The sequence below is a fragment of the Lichenostomus cassidix genome, chromosome 1 (genome assembly GCF_008360975.1).
Source record: "Lichenostomus cassidix isolate B80296 chromosome 1, HeHo_3.0, whole genome shotgun sequence".
Classification (NCBI taxonomy): domain Eukaryota; kingdom Metazoa; phylum Chordata; class Aves; order Passeriformes; family Meliphagidae; genus Lichenostomus; species Lichenostomus cassidix.
Window position 1 is genome coordinate 64,597,223 of NC_139479.1, and position 21,458 is coordinate 64,618,680.

Here is a 21,458-nt window from a genome sequence, read left to right on the forward strand (position 1 = left end):
GACATAAATCTGAATGATTACTTTTTAAACTAGATGAGTAAAAACCTGAGTTAAAAGAGTGCAGAAATAATCTCCTGCCAGTTGGAAATACTGGCAAGATGTGTCTTCCACAGTGAAAGTTTTCCGTATCAATTATTTCCTATTTTCTTATCTTTCAAATATATTTTTGCTGTGAATAACATGCTGAAATAATTACATGTTTGGTAGAGAATTCATTATTTAGAAGAAACTTTATGTGATACTTCAGAAAGCAGTTCGTAAGGAAGTGTTGAGAAGATAGATTTGTTGTTCAGATTTTCAGGTGATATATTTTTAAAGTTTTTGTGTTTGTGGTACAGTGACGTACCTTCTTCTGACATTTTCCCACACAAGAAAATACAAACTTCCTGGAGGGTGCTCGAAGTATTTGCGCTATTACCAACCTCATATAATTGCTGCTGGGTCATGGATCCATACAGCACTGTAATATACATGCCTTTGTCAGCCAGGAAAAGCTGTCACATGACAGCTTTCTGGTGCCATCATTGCCTCCCAATGAGAAGTCTGTTATTGTTGCTATTTATATTTTTCACTCCTGTTGTAATTTAGCAGGAGACTTTTAATCCTGAACTGTTATTTGGGTATGTGTATAAAAGACAATTTGGCCATGCAGGCAAATTTCTGGAGAGAACAGTTCCCTCGGATTTAAGAAGTCTTATGTAATACCTCATCAAGCTATTCATTAGGGCATGTTCTGTGCTATACATTTAAAGGTCCTGAGTGACATGGAACTGTCATTTTATGACTTCTGGCAAATAGGGCTTGTCAAACTTCTGGTTTCATGTTCTGTTCTTTGAAATCTTTATTGCTACAAGGGCAGGAAGGGGTTAGTCACCACTGAAGTATACAAATCCTTGAGAAAATAAATACCATTATTTTTTCAGACTTTGGTCCAGATAGTAAATAGGTTTTGCTGTTGCACAATTAACCAACCAAATTATACATTTGACTGATTTCAGTCAAATTCTTTTGTTGGAGTTTATCAACAATGGCTGATCAACTTCTTCTAGACTTGTATAAGTACATTTTGTGTCACCTGGCTAATTAAATTGTGGAACATGCTTTGCTATTGAGTCTAAATGGTTTGCTTTGATATCAGTTTGATTTGATTGATCATTATAATTCTTTTCACTTGAGTTTGTGGATTATTATTGGTAGGTGAGCTTAGTTAATAAATGTTCCTGATTTTATTTTTGTAAAATCTTTTAGTAAAATATATTGAAATGCACCAAGTGTCTCTAAGCAGTGTGAAGGCAGAACCACTAAGGATGTGGGTGGAAACAGGCCAATAAATTCCAAAGCCTGAACATTTTTCCCTAACTAGCCTTTATTTATTGCCAACTTTTGTTTTGGGCTGTTTTTTTTTTTAGTTCAGCCTCTTTCGAGGCTCCCCACAAAATACACATGCCACTCTGAGGGCAGCAGCCAGTACCAAATTGCTTATGTGAGGATACATGTATGTACACAAATCTCTTCACAGCTGGCTCTCTATTGGCCCTGAATACTTGAAAAGTGTTTTAACTTGTCCTTGGGCTGGCTTAGTTTGTTCATCTGAAAATGGACCCACAATGGAGTGTTTTTATTAGCAAGTCTTTACTAAAAGTATTTGGGCAGTCTGCCCGAACTCTTCCTTTTCTGGCCAAACTGCATGCTGCCTTGTACTTCATCATAGGAAGCATGGGAAGACATGTGGTTCTGTGTGAAAACATACCCTTAAACTTAGAAAAGTCAGTGCTGCTTGTAGCACAATTCCCACAAGTAATGCTCCTGTCCCATATTTCCCAACCTAATCTGCATCATCTCTCCTTTGTTCCTCAAGTGAACTTGCACAGTCAGACTCTTCCTGCCCAACCCTTTTCTCAACAAAACTTGTGTACAGGTTTCTGCTCCCATGCTTTTCTTATTTGGAGAAAGACCACCCACCCTCTCCATGAGCAGGGACAGCCCACTGCCTGCATCCCCTGAGAGATGTTGCCATGCTGTGTGACTGCTGCAGGATCACATCCGCAGAGCATTGGGTCAGTGCTACTGTTGGAAATGTTGGATGACAGGCTTCTGTGAAGCCAGATGACACTGAAGTACTTCTTTCTTGAGAACTATTTTGGAGAGCTCCTTGAATTTACCCAGGAGAATAACACCAGCCAAGGAGACAGGAAGGTCGACTCAACTGGATGTTGCAGTCACTCATTAAGATCATTATCTGTGTTATTGCCTTCCGTGTCCTTCCCACCCTAAACTGGCTGCCTACTGTGTGTAGGCTGGACTCACATCATTCCTGCTCCATCATTTCAAAGAAAACATTCAGGTCAGTCAGTGGAAAGCAGTCTTTCTCTACTTTGCTGTGGCAGCAGGTTTAAACATGTCACTATTTCCCTCTGAGCACGAACAAATAGCTGAGGCTTCAGGGTCATCCCCACAGATTCCCGGGAACATTTGCGTACTGCTGCCCATCAGCAACAGGTAACCATGCATCTTGTATCTTTCTGAAGAGTGCCTCTTTCTAGTTTCAATAAAACTTGGAAGCTGAACTAATTTAATATTGTCATCCTATGGTACATCTGTGACCTAGTGATGCACCCTTTTTCTCACGGGTGTGCTGTCAGACTTTTTGCCCATAATGTAAATGAAATTAGGGTCAGTTTTAGGTGAATTTGAAGAAGCAAGTTCTTGAATATCTCTTATTTTGAAAACTATGCAGATTTGCAATACTGTATGCTTGACCCGAAGTCATCCTACCTATTTAAGATCTGTTAATAATTTCTAATGTCTCTCAATGGTTTTATATTTATGTTTTGATATTTCTCAAACCTCAGTCTGATTGTAGTCTTGTAGACTTTAAAGGTCACTGTTACAAGAACCTGTCATTCTCAACTAAGATTTGATGTAACATCAGACCTAGAAGGTAAAAGTTTTCTCCCATTTGGCATTTAGTAAACTTACAGACCATCTTTACAGAATAGATGAAAGCACCATGATTTAAAGCACCCAAAAATACTATGAAATTGCATCCTGTCTTTCACGAAAAAATATCAAAGAAGTAATCTGTGTCACCTTATCAAAGGTTTACCACATTTAGTGTCTCAGACTCAGACTCTCCTAGGTCTTGATCTCTTTGGATGCTGATATAAAATGCTGATGGAGTTTAATCTACCATTGTTCCTCAGACCCTGAAAGTTTTTCTTTCTAGCTGGTGTCCTGTCTTGCTGATTGTGAAGCCAGAACACATGTAAGCAGACAATATGATAGCCTGTTTCCCATCATCCACTAAAGCTGTATGCTTTACTGGAATTCTGATTACAGGATATTTTAAACCAGAGCAAAAACAAGAGGTTTAGATCTTTTTCCAAATTAACAGCCTTATAGGGAACATACACCATACTGAGTTATTCACTTTATCTCCTGCATGCATGACTCAGTGTTAAAGTCCAAATTTTTTCTATTGTTAGCTTTCAAATCTGAAACTGATTGTAGTTCTAACAATAAAAAAATAGTTTCAGATGAGGACCCCACATACTGTATTGCCAGCTGTAACAATTGTAAAATAAACAGTGCTGGAAGGCAGGCATGGTCAGTGAAGTTCCATCACCTGCAGCCAAAGTTGTTCAAGCAGTCCCTGGAATCAACCCAATTGCTGTTTCAATACAATTAACATCTTCCTACACACTTTCCAGGGACAGTGTAGGAGTTAGCATGAACCCCAAATTATTCCCAGGAGATAGTTCTCATTCAGCTATCCTAGTTTTGGGTGAGGTATGTTTAACAGTATGGGCACAGCCTATCCAGTTGACCTCAGCAGTAGAGCATGTTAAAGTTACTGTCTCAACATCTGGTTATAAGCCGGTATCTGGACTGATGCTGGACTGAGAAATCAAAGGCTTATCTGCATTTCTTTTGTTCTTGTTGAAATGAAACAGTCTGTTCTGGTGACTGACAGTGAAGGAACTTCATGCTTCATTTGGACTGGGATTTATCAGAGCTAGAGTCTTGCTTTCCAAAATTCTCTTTGAACATAATTTTTACTGTGTATCAAATAGGGTTCTGTGTCAGATTAAAGCTGGTATGTCACAGATCTATTTTAGAAAGAAAATTTCATACTTTCATGAACCTAGCAAATGTCAGAAATTTTCCTTTGCCATGAAAAGTGCATATAAAATAGTTTCAGAAGATCACAGAGAAATCAGCACGTTATTCACTTGTCATAAATGTTCTGGTTTCCTGAGCAGGGTGATGCCATAGTTACTTGTGAAGTTTCACCTTTTTTTTTTTTCCCCATGCAAATAGTCTGGAAAAACAAACTCATGAGGAAAATCAGAAGCATGCTTTTGATGATAACATAGAAGAAGCTATTTAGTATAATGCTCTGTTTATCTATCTATATGTAGTACAATGCTATAGTAAGCCTAACAGTGGTCATTGTTGGAAATAAAGTATCTTTAGAAGGGTGGTGTAGGTGATGATTTCAGAAATTGCACATGTGGATACCGTGGAGCACTTCCCTGTTCCTGCCACTGCCATCTGCTGAAGGAGATGTGCTGTCACTGGGGTCTCTTTCAGTCTCTGAAAGGTTTGCAGTATGTCAGCACAGTCACTGTGACTGGCAATACAAGTGGCTCATCACAGAGGCCCTTGGTGCCTGCTGGTGGTTCACCCAACACTGCTCTTGCACCTGACTGTGACTGTTTTGGGGTAGGGGGACCGCATGCAAGGGAAATGCAAGTCAGGGTCTCCTGGAAAAACAGAGAGGATGTGATCATTTTTGTAGAGGAAGCAAATATGGTTGAATAAATGACAAGGAAATAAAAAAGTGATTGCAGTTTTTCTTGAGTTTATCTTTGATGAGGAAACATCTGTGTGCCTGTGATTATAATATGCATGTATAGTACATATACACAATGATACAGCAACAGAAAAATATTTCCAATTTTTTATTTAGGATTATTAAAATTAATAACATCAGCTTTTCTTAAGTGGAAATGGTAAGGCTTTGCAAAGAAGGTGGAATGTCACCATTCCTCCCTGAAAAACAACATATGAAAAAAACATATTAAAAATATAATTTGAAATAGTGGTCTGTAGCAGGTGTAAACAAAACTGCCTGTTAAGAAAGAAATATTTTCTCATATAATCGCTTTTCTCTCAAACCAATATGATGTCATATTTTTTATATATATTTCTCCTGCTCAGGTGCTGCTGACATTTCCATGACATGGCAGGAAGCACTACATAGAGTTATTTTGCCTTTATTTCTCCTCTGGAGTATTTTTATTATGTGTCAGGTATATGGACTCTGTAGAAGATATAATTACAATTTTGATAAGTTTGCACCATACTGTTTTCTTCTTTCATTGCCCTCACACTGGCTCAGTGTATTGGATCTCTTGTTACTTTAGACTCTTGTTCCTGCAGAGAAACTCAGAGCAATTGGAGCCTTTTGTACTGCTGCTGGCTGTTTCTAGCTCTTGCAGTTCCATGTAAATCTGTCATATGCATGCATTTACATGTGACAGCACAGTAACAGTTGTTACACAACACTATCTACTTGTAGATTAAAAAAAAAAAAATTATTTTTGTAAACACCCATGAACCATTATCTTTGATGTTTATATCACCTTCCAGGAGTGTACTGTATCAACAATCAACCTCTGGTTTCTAATTGCATGCAAACATAGATTTTTAATTATGAAAAAACATTATGTATGGATGATTATTTTCAGGAATTGGTGCAGGCAAGAAATAGAGATAAACAGAGGACAGCTATTGAGAAGAATAAAAATGTGTGTTTAATATGTCTCTTCTGAAAGAGACAGACTAAACTTAGATCAACTTTTCAAGAATCATGAAAGGTAAACAAAACAGGTTCAAACAAATATTTTCCTTATGGCTTACAGTGAAGAAATAAAAAAACCTTCATCAGATTTAATATAATAACAAAGAAACAAGAAACCCCCAAATTATCCTTGTGAAATCATGATAGATCCCATCTGTAGGTTACTGTACTCTTCTTCTACAATAAACATCTCTATGATGCCAAATTTCATTGTTACAATTCCTGATTTGTCTCACAATAAATGGGGAGACAATGATCTATTTATTCATTCCTGTGCTTTCAAGAGAGAGGAGCTTTTAGCGTTAACCTCCCAGTTGCAGTTCCTCAGTTTTCTCCAGGGTTCTTGGGGAACTCTCTAGATAGTAAGAAACTGTTGTGGGTTAACTCGACACCTGCCCCACAGATATGAAATAGAGCCTCTGTGGAGACCTAAGTCATTGCCAGGTGGCAGCTGGAGTCAGGCAGGATGCCCTTCCATATCCAGCACCCAATCTGCTCAATTTGGGAACAGGGGAAAGAAAGAGAAAGTGTCCATGGAATATGGCAGTCCACCTTTCTTGTAGGTGCCTCCTTGTGAACCTCTGCATCTATGTCTGTTTGGATCTGAACATAACACATTTTTCCTTCTTGAACTGAGCTTGCAGTTTTGAAATGAAAGAATGAAAAGCAGGCTGCTGAAATACAGAGCATTAAGAACGGGATATCTGTTCTGGGGGTTTAAAGCTGTGCAATGGATATGCACTTTATTTTACTTAGAGTGAGATTAACAGAACGTAATCCACAGACTGTGCAACTTTTAGTAGCCCACACTGTGGAGTGATACCATCTTGTAGGGAAAATTGGGAAATATCTTGCAAAGGATTGCAATTCCTCAGCTCCTGTATATGGATCTGGAGGAGAGTGCTTTCTCATGTGTCCTCTTTACTTTTTCCTGCCTGCCTCAAGCTTTGTTGATCTGATCTGGAAAACAAAGAAAACAATTCACTAACATTCTTTGTTGTTTGAGACAAAATTTTTCTCTTTCCTCTGTTCTTTTTTTTTTTTTCCCCAGATATAAGATATAACCAGAAGAAAATAATTCTTTTAGAAGAATTTTTTTTTTCAAATTCCTTGAATAAAATATACAGAATAAAAGCACGGACATTACATGCTTTACTATCTGTAAGATTTTAGAGTTGTTTTGTAGCTGCTATGTTTCGGTAATAATTCTAGTTTAGAACTGAGTAGTTCAGAATCAAAACTGTGACTGTTATGTACCAGTCCCTGGGAATTTATCTCCTACAGATTTTGTTTTTCCTTTTAGGTAGTGAATTTTAATTTGTAAGGTAGTGAGTTCTGGTTGGAAAAACATTTTATGTGAATGTTTTTCTAATGCCATATGAGATTGAATCAAAATCTTAGTAGGGAAGCTCAACACTGAACTGTGCAATCTGTGCCCACTGCAGATAAGTCAGGGCATTTTAGCCACACTAGAAAGATATAAAAACTGTGTTTAGTTGTCCACACACAGCCCTCAAGTGATGCATTGGTTTTGTAGGATGTCAGAAATTATCTGTCCGTTGGAATTATCTTTTACCCAGTTGGAGTTGATTACAACACAGTTTTTGGGTTGGCTTTCCTTGTGGCCTATAAATTCTACTTCCTTTGTGTCCATTATCAGTGATCCATTCTTATCCCCAGGCTTTGTTAACCTCCTCCTAGGTCTGAGACAACATTTGGACAAAAGTATGACCTGTAACATATTTCAAGTCCCTGCTGTAGTGGTTTGTCTTACAGTCCGAGTTCAATATATCCACAGAGGCATATTTGGGGGGTAGAGGGAGGCTTTGGTGGTCATAGGCGGTAACAGATGACATCTGTCCCACAGCTTGGGGTGATCTTTGTTTCACCAGTAATATCTATATGAGCAGTAGCCTCTTTAAAAGTTTGCTGCAGTGGGAATTTTGTCCAGATGTATTGACCAGGATGTACTAACCAGATTTCACGTTCATCAGACCCGGAATTGTCACCATTCTGGTACTCCCTTCTGTGCTCATCCCATGGCAAAATCCTTCTGTGACATTTACAGTGTTTGAGGCAGGCAACTGTGCTCTTTAAGGCCTTGCAGAACTGGACGAAATTAAAGATGAAGCACAGCTACACTTTTGTTGAAAACTGTGTTGTGTCATTTCATGTTTGTCACAGATTTAAGAAAGCATATAAGCAAATGGTATTCTGCCAGATATGCTTTGACTTGCTAAGTTACAAACAAGCACTGTTTTGGCTTCCACTTTTGCTAACAAGTTCTATTGACAAACAATATTTTTGTACATGTTTCAATATCTCTTTTTAATATGAGTTTTAAATATTTATATACAGTAAATAATACTTTGGTGCACTGTACTCCCAAAATCGATTATTGATTTGATCTTTATTTTCATGTTGCAGAGACAAAGTATTAGAATGGCATAAAATATGGCCCAGTTCTACTACAAAAGAAGCGTCAATGCTCCCTACAGAGATCGGATCCCTCTTCGCATTGTACGGGCAGAATCCGAACTGTCTCATTCAGAGAAAGCTTATCTGAACGCCGTGGAGAAAGGAGATTATGCCAGTGTAAAGAAAGCTTTGGAAGAAGCAGAAATTTATTTCAAGATCAATATTAACTGCATTGATCCCCTGGGAAGAACTGCACTCCTTATTGCAATTGAGAATGAGAACCTTGAGCTCATTGAGCTGCTCTTGAGTTTCAATGTGTATGTGGGAGATGCTCTGCTGCATGCCATACGGAAGGAGGTGGTTGGGGCCGTGGAGCTGCTGTTAAACCACAAGAAGCCCAGTGGAGAGAAGCAGGTATGTGCAGGCTTTTCTCTGAGTTTGTAGTCTGGTCTAATGTAAAGAGAAGAATTGTGCAAAAAGAGTATGAAAAAGAAAAACAAAACCATCCATCATCCTTGCACACAGCACTTAAACTTAGAAAATCAATTACTATGATGCTGTATGCATCATATTCATCTATGTTTATACATCATTAAATCACAAGTTGTTTTGAGTCAGAAGGACCTTCAAGTATCACCTAGTTCCACCATTGTGCCATGGGCAGGGATATCTTTCCTTAAACAAGGTTGCTCAAAGCCCCATCCAACCTGACCAAGAACACTTCCAGATTCTAGGAATCCAGAGGTTCTCTGGGAAGCCTGATCCTTGTCTCACCACCCTAATTGTAAAAAATAATCTTCTGTGTGCCCATTCTAAACCTACCCTCCATCAGTATAAAACTGTTGCCACTTTTTCTGTCACTACAGGCTTTGGTTCAAAGTCTCTCTTTCTCTTTCCCATAAACCCCCTCTGTATGATGATAACAGTATTCCTGCAGATATTACTGTGAAATCTTTAATCAAAACAAGAAAATGAAGCAAGTAATTCAAAAGAGGATAGTAGTGTTAATATGTAATCCATTTGAATTAATTATGAAGCTCCCATAAAAGTCAATGAATGTTTCAACCCATCCTTGTGGAGGTCATCATATCCCAACTCAGCAAGGCAAAACTGGAAGATGTGGCTTCAGTCCTGTCTCAAGTACTCATCCATCCTATCAAGTACAACTAAAATGGTGCAAACTCCTCTCCCTTTCTCCCTGTCTTCTCTCAAAGGAAAAGAATCTTTACATATAGTCTCATTCCTGATCTGATCTGATACCTCCTCTGCTTCTCTTTGAACTGCCTTGAGATATCTCTAGGAAGTATCTAGCCTCTTGCAAATCTTCCTCATTTTAAGAAAATAGTGGAGACAGGATAACACAGCCCATAAATTTTCATATTCCTAGGACTCTTCTAGGAAGAAAAACCTTGGAAGTAGTTATAATATTGCATTCTATTTTCATCAATTTCAAATTTTATGTGTTATAGGTACTCTATTAATGTATTTCAATGAATAGAGTATGTTGAAATGATTACAGCCCTTTTACAGATAATGCATACAATATACTTTAATTACAGTATAATGTACTTGCCATGGATAGAATTGCAGATAATAGGTAAAAAGTATAATTTTTGCTGATAAAATAACATGAATTCTATGCTTCTTTGTTATGGAAAGAAAGAAATATACTCGGTCTTTCTGCAAATATGTGTGCCTGCCTTCTCTTCTAGACAGTAAAAGGAGAGCTCCTGTAAAATGACGACAGATTATGTCAGAGAAGGGGAAGAAAACTAGATTCACATTATGTTTGTCTCATTTAATTATTCCATAACTGATAGCAAAGATGAGATTACAATGCATAGGAATTTCTCAATGCAGGACTCTGAAGGATCAGTGCCCAGTCCCATCCTAAACGAGTTAAAACATCTGTGTCTCCATTATCCAGCATCTATAGTGGGAGTTGCCATTTGCAGTGCAGAGTTCATGCCATTTCATGGTGGCCATCCAAAGGCATGTCTTGTCTCTGGTCTGGCTCCCTGGGCTCCACTTGGCAAGGGAGAAAAATGGAGATCCTGAAGAGCACCTTCTACTTTCTCAATTACTTGTTCTAAGACATCATAATGTTATAAAAGTACCTGTTGTCTGAAAAAAACATTCAAATGGGCTAAAGATATGATGTCTGGATACTCAGAATTATATACTTTTTATATACTTTTATTATATATTCTTTTTTCTCCTTCAAGATTTTTTCCCCCCTCAAATTTCTTTTGAAACTATTTCAAACTACGACTTTATTTTTTGATTACTGGTATTTGTAAATATTTGATATATTGTTTAGACAGTGATTCATTTTCAGACTCTGTGCTTTTAATAAGACGATATCTTTGTTTGGTTTTCCTTTTTGTATAAATCTGGTCATGTGTGGTAAAATCCTGGCCTCTTGAAGTCAGTGGGAGATTTGCCATTGATTCAGTGAGGTCAAGATTTCACCCTTTTTGCTGTGGCTTGTTGGGTTTTTTTGTTTGTTTTTTGGATTTGTTTTGTTTTGTTTGTTTGTTTTGGTTTTGTGGGTTTTTTTGATTTTTGTTTTTGTTTTTTTGTTTTGGGTACCTGATGAAAAGTTTTATTCCCAGAGGAGACAGACAATAAGAAAAAAAAATCACCTTGCTAAATACTACCAAGCACAAGAAACAGTTTCCCAACTATTTCATTAGTGGTAAAAGTTACGAACATTTAAATTCTGGAAAAAACCTGATATGATTCACAAGTAAATGAATTAGCTCTCACTATTTTTTTATAATCATGAGATAATATCCTATGTATGATGCATAGCTAATTTCAGCTTCACCTCATACAATAATGTAGCTATATTTGTAAAAAGAAATAATTTTTAAGCATAGGATTTCTTATATAATTCGAGTGCTCATTGTCAGTGTCAGAAAGCTGGAAGAAAATGTCCTCATGTATCAACAGAAGGCTACAGTTCTTCAGGACTGCTGAAATGTATCTTTTAAAAGAACTGGTAATCCTCCAAAATTTAATTATCTAAATATTTAAGTGTTGAAACAGAAAAGGGGAGAAAATGTAATAATCGTGTAACAATCTGACCAAGAATCAATGCATAGAGTTGAGGTAATACATTTTTGCATTTTTTGATAAGTTTTATAGCCAACATCTCCAAATTAGAAGGTGCCACTGAATCTTAATTTACACTTTCTCCTAAAGGAAACAAAAACACCAAAAGAAAATGCAAGCAAAAAACACCCACCAAACCAAAACAAATAATAAATAAAAAAATAGCAAAAAAACCTAACAAAACCCCCATTAGGAAAAAAAAAAAAAAAACAACCAAAAAAAAAAAGAGCCACCACAAACCCCAAACTATAAAACAACCTTCAGGTCTTATTAGTGGTAGATCTAAACTCTCTTGTCTACTGACCTCTCAGCTGGAGGGCTCTACCTAACAGCCATACATGATGTGCTGTGCATTTCAAAGACCTCATGGGTTACAGTGGTTTTAAGCTGATTATCAATATATGGATACATCTGGTGCCACCTGGTGACTACAGATGAGGCATGTAGGTTTAGCAGTTTTGAATTGTCTTTGAACTTCTCCTATTACTCAGTTTTTAAGTGAGGTTTTTGCACTGTACATTAATACAACTCAGGAAAGGGGGGGGTTTTGTCACTTGCATTATATTCATTATATTTTCTATACTTTTTTAGCTCTACCAGCTGCTAGAACACAAGTAAAAGAGAATAGCACAAATTAATGTGAATGAGTTGAGGAAACTTGTCCAAGTACTTTTAAATTACCATTCTTCAAAGCCATATGTCCTGAATTTTCTGCCAAGTCACTTGTTGCTTACCCTGATAGATAGCTGAATGCCAAATTAAGAGGGAGGGGGAAAAAAAGTTGTTCTTTTAAATATAGTATCTGCAGAAAACATTTTTGTCTTGTTAAATTCCATGCAGCATCCACAGGTGGTCTGGGGGTTAGGCAGCATAAAAAAATTAATACCTTTATCTAAATCATACTGTGCTCTACTGCTTAAGGAACCCAGACACTGATCAGTAGCTGGGTGGTTGACCTATGTATATTCATGTATATTCAGGGGAGAATGAAGTAGAGGTGTAGCTGCCTTCTAAGGATGCTGCAAATCACAGAAGGGAAGCTGAAGTCTCAATTACTAGACTTGGATCCCTGTAGCATTGTATTAGCTGACAGACTTGCTTTAGGGCTTGGAAATCTGACTGCAGTGTTTACAGCATTGCCTGACTAGCAAAAAAAAGCACATGGCAGTGCTTTTGTGCCTTCTTGTTCACTATTAGATGTCAGTCTTGTGATACTTGAGGGTATTTTTAATGGGTGGACACTCTAGGGTCAGATTTCTGTATATGTCTGAAAAAGAATACTGAGCTAATGCCAGACTGGCATTTGCAAATACAAGGAATTGCTAGAGGAAGGAGAATTTTGGGACTGGGAAGGATGTGATCAGTGTGATATGTGCCTGGATCACGCCTTTTGTGGTGTGGCAGTCAATTAATGTGAAAACATTGCTGGGCACAGTGTGGAGGTTATGGCAAGGCTGGACTTGATGATCTAACGTTGGACTTGATGATCTTAGAGGTCTTTTCTGACCTAAATGATTCTCTGATTCTCTGAAGGTGGAAGCTGACAGACTCCAGCCTCTGCAGCTTTCATCTAGTCAGTTTGGAATTCAAAAGTTAGTAGCCATCAAGATAGTTTGGGAGGTGAATCTTCTGTGTAGCTGATTACTAAGTCTGTGGGCGCTTTGGATACACAGATCAAACATCCCCCTTAGGCTGGCTTCCCCAAAGGTTCTGGCATCCTTACCGCATGCAGAGAAATGGAGAAATCACTGGCTGGATGGTGACGGAAGTAGGAGGCTGAAAATAAACTATATCCGCATGCTGCAACTCTCATAGTCTTTTTTGCTCTCCTGAGGCAACCAGTAAAGTCATGTAATAAACTACTTTATGCAAAACCCCTGCCTTCTACTTATGCTGCCAGTCAAAGTCAAGCCAGGGAGCCTGGGTTCAGCTTCTCAATGTGTTGGTCTCTAAAAATGCAAGTCCATAGCATATACGACTATTTCTTGTTGGGTTTCATGGATTTTCCTGGCAATTTCTTAAAGGTACAAGAAAGGGTAAGCTCAACCTGTTGTCTAAATAGTTGGGAAAAAATCTCAGGAAGAGAAAAGGATAGTTACCATTCTCTCTTCAGACAGACTGTGAGCAACCCTTCTTCCTCAATATGTAGGGGCCTCTTTAGTATTCTCTCTGCTCATGGCAGACATTAGGTATGGTATGTTCTAGCTTTTATCTGTGAGAGAAAGAACTGAAAGGAAGGAGATGAAAGTTTTGTGTAGGGGGTAACCATGGCAAGCTGTGGTTTTGTGCTTTTATGGTATAAGGAATGGCACGTGGAAGAGAGAGGTGAGGTGGGAAGTCATGTGTAAGGAGATGAGAGCTCTGACATCTTATAAGCCACATGTGAATTCAGGCAGGCTCTGGCATTTATTTTTCTACCATTTATATATGTGCTAGCAGCCATTGTGAGCCCTTGGACAGGAAGAGCTCATCAGGTGGATTGGTAAGAAAGCTTGCTGTCATGGGACTTTTAGGGAGGTAGAGAGAGAAAGGACAGTGTTTTGCTGTCAAAACTGAAGTTACATTTTATAAATCTTGATGCATGTATCTGATTGATAATTATTTGGAGTGTGGGAAGGCAGAAAAGAACAACAATACAAGTTGCCTTTCACTTGAATCTATGGTGCAATTCTCATCAGAAAAAACATTGACTGATCTTATGCCAAAATGTATCTCAACATCTGATATTTTATTTTTTTTTTTTAATCATAGTTTTGGAGAGAATGAAAGAATGTGAGAGAACAGCCAGGATAAGAGAATGTTCCTGTGTGAGGAAGTGTGAAAAGGATGTTGTACAGTGTAGTTTCTAGGCCAGTGGAGCAGGCTTCTACATGGATGTTCAGGCACTCACCTAAGCTATCTGGGAAGGGATACAGACAGCAAGGCTAGACAGCTTGGCACGCAAAATTCCATCAGTCTGGCATTTTTCCCAGAAGCAGATAAAAAGTCTAAAAGTGAAAAGTCAGGAAACAGCATGAAAGCAGCACAGAGTCTGAAGAGTCATTTTGCATTCCTGAAATACTGGCAGTATAGATTCTGCTCTTCTGACAAAGCTCCTATCAGGCCTGACAGAGCTCCTATCTCCTAGGAAATTCCCTACATGTGGCCACATCACCCACTCTGTTCTTTTCATGACTCTTAGTATCTTTGGACTACTTGAAATTGCCCTTTGAGGAGGTCCTGAGATGAAGCCAGTGCTCTTTTTTGGAGCTGCCCTCCTAGCCTGGCTTCAGTCTCAGTCTCTCTTAGTGCATGCAGAGCATTTAGGCAGCTTTGGTCCATTATTTTCTTTCCAAGCCTCATGGGATATCATTTTCCCAGCTGTGCATTGCCACAAAGCCCAATGGTGTATGTGGGAAAGCTCCTGTGTCAGGGTTGTGCTTCCTTCCCCTTGGTAACAGTGGTTACCACGGGGAAGGCCAGGGAATGTGTAGAGGCTGTAGGCCCTGCACACCTGCAATGGACTTCACATATTGCTCTTTCATATTTTCCCCTAGTTACTGAACTGGGAGTTATATTGATCAAGGAGGGGCAGAAAGAAACATTTTATGAGCACTGCATAATGCCTGGTAGTTTTCTTATCTAAAACTCTTTCTCCAGTAACTTTGCAAAATACCAGTCACAATCCCTTGTGGGATACTTTTTGCCTGTTGAGATTCCAGCATCATTTTTGTTTTGAAAATGTTTCCACTGAAGTTTATGAACTAAATTTCATTTTTGAATGTTCTGATTAATGACAGTCTAGCTAGTAATGACTACGGAGGAGGCATTGCAGAGATACTTTGTCAAGCTTGAAGTACACATTCTTGAAGTGGAATGTGAGGGCAAAAAGTTGTTTCTTCCCACTCCTAGCTGCCTGAGTAGGTAGCTGAGTATTTTTTTCCCAGTGGTCTCTGATTAGTTAGAATTTTCAGACATATTGATAAGACAGATGAATGGGAGAGGCTGTGTAGGAGATATTTCATTTTATGGATGAAATAGATATAGTAGCCTATCCACATACCCAGTCTTTCATTGAACCATTTGGGCACATGAACACAGCGTGTAGCACAGGTGCACCATAAAGGTGGAGCTGACTAATTGCATATGAGATGGAGATAACAATTTACAGAGGTATTGCTCTTGGATTTTTAGGAGGTTGCTGGCTGTTTTCAAGTTCAAAAAAAGCTGCACATAAATGTCATTATGTCTTGGCAATATACCCAAACTGTCTGTGTTTATATGCATCACAGCTAAGGTGGGTGGATGAGTAGAAAAACCTGTGACAATTACTAAAGAAATACTCCAGAACTTGTATGCCTGTGCCATCAAACAGAGCTGCTAGCAATTTCAATGTTGAGGTAGGCAATGTGTTCTACAATGTGCACTCATCACCTTGTAACAAATGCTAGATCATAATATTCCAAGGTTGAAGCAGTAGCAAAAGACACACGCCAAAATATGGGGAAACATGATGGTTTCTTGACCTGTACAAAATGATGAGCCATTTTTTATTTGCAACATAAAAAAAAATTCTGACTATCAGGATCCTCCCAGATAGATTCCTGGAAGGTAATGTAATTAAGGCTGAGTTTCACCAGCTATGAATCTAATCCTCTGGTTTGGCAGTTTGCAGAAGTCCAGAAAATGTTGATGGTGACAAGTACTGATTTATTTTAAAGGCAATTGAGAAACCAAATTTCTACCTAAACTTGAAATGTTACAGATTCAGAAAGATTAAGTACTTTTCTGTCATTATTTTCTGGCTTTTTCATATTTCTGGTTTTAAGCTCAGGCTAGGAATGAAAGTACTTTCCTACCATGAGGAGAAATATTCAGATTAGCAAAAATATTTGTAAATCTAGGATAAATTAAACCCTTTAGAATAAAACCCACAAAATCTTTAGAAGGTCAATTAAAAAATAAAGTCTGTGGAAAAGCCATATTTTCTGCACTGATTTCTTTTCCCTTCTTTTTATGTTTTTTTGAGCCCCACTTTACAACACTCACCCAAATTTACAATCAGAATATGGACAGCATACAAATAAAAAATAAAATGTCAAAATCCCTGCCTTCTACAGTCAGTAGTCCTGTTCTGTCATCTTCACAAGCTTCCATGCCTGGTGTCCTTTCTGCGAAACCTAACTGCTTTCATTCCTGACAACTCAGCAACTGCAAAGGTTGTTCCATCTAAAGATTTTAACAGTTTTTCAGTGCCTGACAACAGGTTAAGGGTCAGCTCTGAGGCCAGTAGTATAAATTTGTTAAGACCTAGAGGCTCAACAAACAGAACCTTTTTAATTGAGGTGGTCTTGTCTTCTAAGGTCTAAAAATCCCCATTGCCAAAAATTTGTACATTTGGCTATGCAATAAACAAATTTATAAGCATTAAAGGAGCAATATAAACAAACCAGTATCTTTTCTGCCTAGAGCAGCCTCTCAGGGAACAGTTAATGTTTTTGCCCTTGATATAGCAGATTGAGATATGTGCTCTGTATAAATATATGCTATATATAAATATATGTATGTAGATACATGTATGTAAGGGGGTGGAAATTTGCCCCCCATTCAGATGGCTGAAGCTTCTGTCAGAAGCTCACATGTAGTGGGTAAGTGAAATATGAGGCATCCTGGAATATCTGTGAGCGGTGTTGTGGCGTTGCAGTTATGTCACAGAACATGTGAGCAACTGGGATGAGCCCTAGATTTTCCTGGAGCTTGGAAACAGGAAACTTAACAGGAGCTTAAAAACCTAATTCATGTATACAGCCTATAATTAGGTGTTTAAATCTGAAGATGAACCATCCTGTAGGTTCTTCTGAAACATCCTCTTTCTGACAGTGCCCAGTGCAGAAAAGATTTTAGGAGCAGGACCACCTACCATTGACAGAAACTCAAAGCACAGCAGTTTCTGATGGACACAAAGCAGGCAATCCAATGCTGAACAGTGGTCCACTGAAATATATTTTCAAAAAGTCACCAGTCTAGAGTTCTTCTTTGCCTATGTGGCACCACTGTTCTCAAACGCAGTTACCTTGAACTTGCCTGTGGAGATACTTCTTAAATAAGTTGTATGCAAGAGTAAAATTTGAAAGACTTTTTCAAAGTGACCATTAGTCTTTGTGAGTCAAACATGCAATCATAAATAATAATCTATAAAACAAATGACTTTCCAAACCTTCAGCCATGGGGAGACCCTAGGATAATTTAAAAAACAGAAACACACCACTGTCAAGAAGCTTGCTCATGTATAGTCTTCCACATCCTACCATTACCTTTGCTCATGTCACAGGGCATCCCTTGTCAAATTGCTCTGTGAACAGTGAGATTTATGAAATCTGATTTCCACATAGCTATATGCATCATGATTGGATTTCCTCTTTTTGATGTTATGAACATTCATCAAAGCTTTTGAAGAGACTGATGCACTCATTGTATCCTGTTTTTATATGAATTCTCTGGTGTCTAATAACATAGCTGCACTCACACTCCAGAAATTTCTTCAGATCTCAAACATCCATCTCTTTTGGGAGACTTGTAGGAATTTAGTATTTCTAATATTCTTTCATGTTAACATCCAGCTGAAGCAATCCAACAAATTCAAAAGTCACAATGGACTGACTGACAAAGTCCGTTAATGTGATAACAGGGGCTTACTTGTCTTGGGAGACTACCAAGTTAGCCTGTCAATTTACCAACTGTTTTATGGATAGAAGATATATGTGTCACATACTGTGTTGACAGAAGTGTTTTAATTGTACTTTGTGCCCATGCCAGGATTCATATCTTCGATATCTTCGCCCCAGATTGGCAGGAGGCAAAATTAGTTCCCCTTTCAACTCAGCTACTAAAGCACTGCTGAGGGTTGGTAATAAAATATTATCTAAGTTTGCAGGCTTGTCACAGTGTGTGAGGTCTTCTGGCAGAAAAAAAAAGAAAAAAAAGAAACCTTAAATATCTACCCTCAAAGCCTATCATTTCATATTATATACTGCTGAGATACAGCTGAATATTTGCAGGAAATACAAAAAAGTCTGCCACCATTTTATTTGCTACCGTTTTTTATTACGTTTACTGTAAGTACAAGCAATCTGGCTGATAAGATTAAATTTCTCTTCTCTGCTCCCTGCTCATTTAGACCTTTGCTTATTAAGTCTCTGCTTACTACCATGCACTGAATTTAGTAAAAATATGCTTACACAGGCTCAAATAGAAGACCTTTCCGTATCCTAAAGCCCATCCTCTTTACGCATTTGGTACTAGGATGCAGCATGTGTGTAAGGTCTGTACAGATCAAGATCCAATCAAATAGTAAACTCAAGAGGAATACAATACTAAGATAAGACTAACTTGAAACAAGGAGAGCTTACAATATTGAGGGGTTAGAACCAATCCATTCTCCTTAGCATCAGTTTCAAAGGCTTCTTTCTAGCAATGTACCCTTAAATACATGTAAGTAACTATTCTGTCCCGATCTCTCACGATGTAGGGCAGGTTATAGTAATGTACATCTCTCCCACTTCTCCTTTGATTGCTTTGCAGTGGAAATTCAAAGGGAATGCTTTTATTTCTAGCAATCTTATATTTTTTACTTACATGTTCCCAAAATCTCGTAAGCAGGGGGATTGTTGAATTGATTCTTGTATGCAAGGAGGATCCTAAAGTGTGTATTTTAAAGAAATTGAACCCAGCTGAGAGTATCATCAACCTGTAACAAAATTTGGTTTTCAATCCTTTGCCTCTCAAATATATATTTCAGTCCCAGTATATCCTACCATAGTTGTGTGAGCCTTGATCTCCTCTGTATACTTCAGAAAAAATGTTCTGTTTTGCATCTGTGAAATATGGGAAACTTACAGTATGGTCCAAAAACTAGAGCTGCTGCTAAATAAAAGACCACCAAATAACATACTGAGAATAATGTACTTACAAAACAGCTTACTATTTCCTCTGCAATTCCTCTGCATCTTCTGAAAATACAGGTTTCTTTGTCCCTGCCATAATCTTTTGTATTCCTTTCTCTTAATATTTTTAAAATTGAGAAGATATTTTTCTTTAAGTTTTTTGCAAATTTGCCTGATTTCCACTTTGTTCTCTGTGAGTATAACCCTTTTAATTTTCTCAAACATGAAATTTACTTCCCAGCCATGAAGATATCTCAAATTACTTTACAATGTTAAATAATTGCAATCAGCTGCAAAAAAGTTTAGCTAATTCCCACCCTCTGAGACACTTGTATCTTCTAAACAGTTTGTTGATACCCAGGGAGGAAACCAATCTGTTACTATCTTTTCTGCAAAAGCTCCTTTTCAAAAACCATCTTTATAATTCAGTAGCCAGTGGGATGCCTTTTCTTTTTTCTAGATCTAAGGAGCTCAGGAATAAACAAAGAATCCTGCTTAGATTCTAAGAACTCCTTTTTCTCTGACATTTCTCTGAAGACCTCATTGTCAAAGCAAGCCAATTTCTTTACACCTCTCTAGCCGACTATTGGAGCCATTTTGGGACAAGAAAAATAAACAGCTTTTCTATGTTTTTTTAATCGGACCACAGACATGGTTTCTCAGAAATTGAATATCAGACCTAAGTTTCACTAAAATAATTTTGCCTTTATGAACAATTCTGTGTTTGAGAAAAGTATCTATGCATCCATTAAAAAAAAACATTCAGATGGGAAGGACCAAACTAGATTGACTTTGAACATTCAGGATGTTTCAGTATTAACTTTCCTCATCATGCAAGCTTTGACAGAGGTGTATATGAGCTTTATTATGATGGAAATAAATAATTCTCCTTTAATCCTTTCCATAATAAGATCTTCTTTCTCAGCTCTCATGTGTTTCCAAACCATTTTACTTTTATTTTTTCACTGTCTCTTGCGTGAAAACAACATTTGCTTGTCACCCCTCATTATGAGCAGTCAAGCAATTACCAGAAATCTTACTAGAAACACTCCTTTACCTGTTTAAAAATCATATGTGGTGAGGGATAAAGTGTAAATTCCGTAGCTGAAAACAAATTCTAAATATCCTGGCAGTCTTCTCTTGAGTGTCTGGTTTTGAGGAATTTCACACCCTTGCTTGAGCTACTGGCATTGACTGATGAAACAGTACATCCATTCACTAATAATGCTCACAGGAAAACATTGATTGGAAATGAGAAGTTTTCTGTACAGGCAGTATTTTGGGTCAGTGTTCTTTCAGAAATACAGAGAGGAGTAATTAAAAAAAATAAAAATAAAACAAAACCAACAACAGCAACGACAACAACACAGACAACAAAAAGAAGAGAGAAATAAAGCCTGAAGTCCTTTGACATCAGTCCCACCCAACAACTTTGTGTCCTAAATCTATCAAATCCAATATATTTTCCTCTGCTTCTGTCTGAAAAACTGCTATCAATTCATTTTACAGTATTTCCGTTCCATTTTCTATTCTCCTTTTTAAAATAAAAGAAATCTGGAGTTTTTTACAGCAGGGACTATCCTGAAGGAAATAGTCAAACATTCTTCTTGTAAGCACCTAGAAGAAAATATAGACATGAATAGCAGTCTACCAAGATTTGTCAGGAGCAAGGCTTGTCATAACAATATAATTATCATTCATCACCAGATAGTAAGCTCTGTATATTGGGAAAGCAGTACATATCATATAGCTCAAGATTTGTAAGATTTCATAAACTGTCACTCAAAAAACAGACTAAGGAAACCATACTCACAGTAGTTGCCAACAGTACTTGGAGAAACAGGATGTATGAGTTCAACAGAAGTATGAAATGAGCAGTCCTGCAGGGGTCTATCCCTATCAATACAATTATTCATGACATTTTAGATTAAACAGAGGGCGTGTTAATTCTCTAGACAACAGACAATGTGGGGGGATCTCAAGGCTGTTGCAGGAACACACTTGGAATTTAAGTTTTGGCAAGCAAGAAATTATTTCTGTAAAAAATAAAATAGGTGAGAAAAAATGTAAGGTTCTAAGTAGAGCAGAAATAATCAACCAAGTATATATTGGAATTGAAAACAATTAAGATAACA

At 37.7% G+C, this 21,458-nt stretch overlaps 1 protein-coding gene across 2 annotated transcripts in view; it reads left to right on the forward strand.

Moving 5' to 3' along the window:
• TRPC4 (transient receptor potential cation channel subfamily C member 4) overlaps nt 1-21,458 on the forward strand; it is a 128,998-nt gene that overhangs the window by 40,993 nt on the left and 66,547 nt on the right. For both annotated transcript variants that reach the window (XM_085061015.1, XM_085061025.1), the window contains exon 2: nt 8,294-8,698. In XM_085061015.1, coding sequence (XP_084917141.1) covers nt 8,321-8,698 — 378 coding nt within the window. In that variant the 5' untranslated portion in view covers nt 8,294-8,320. The remainder of the gene's footprint in view (nt 1-8,293; nt 8,699-21,458) is intronic.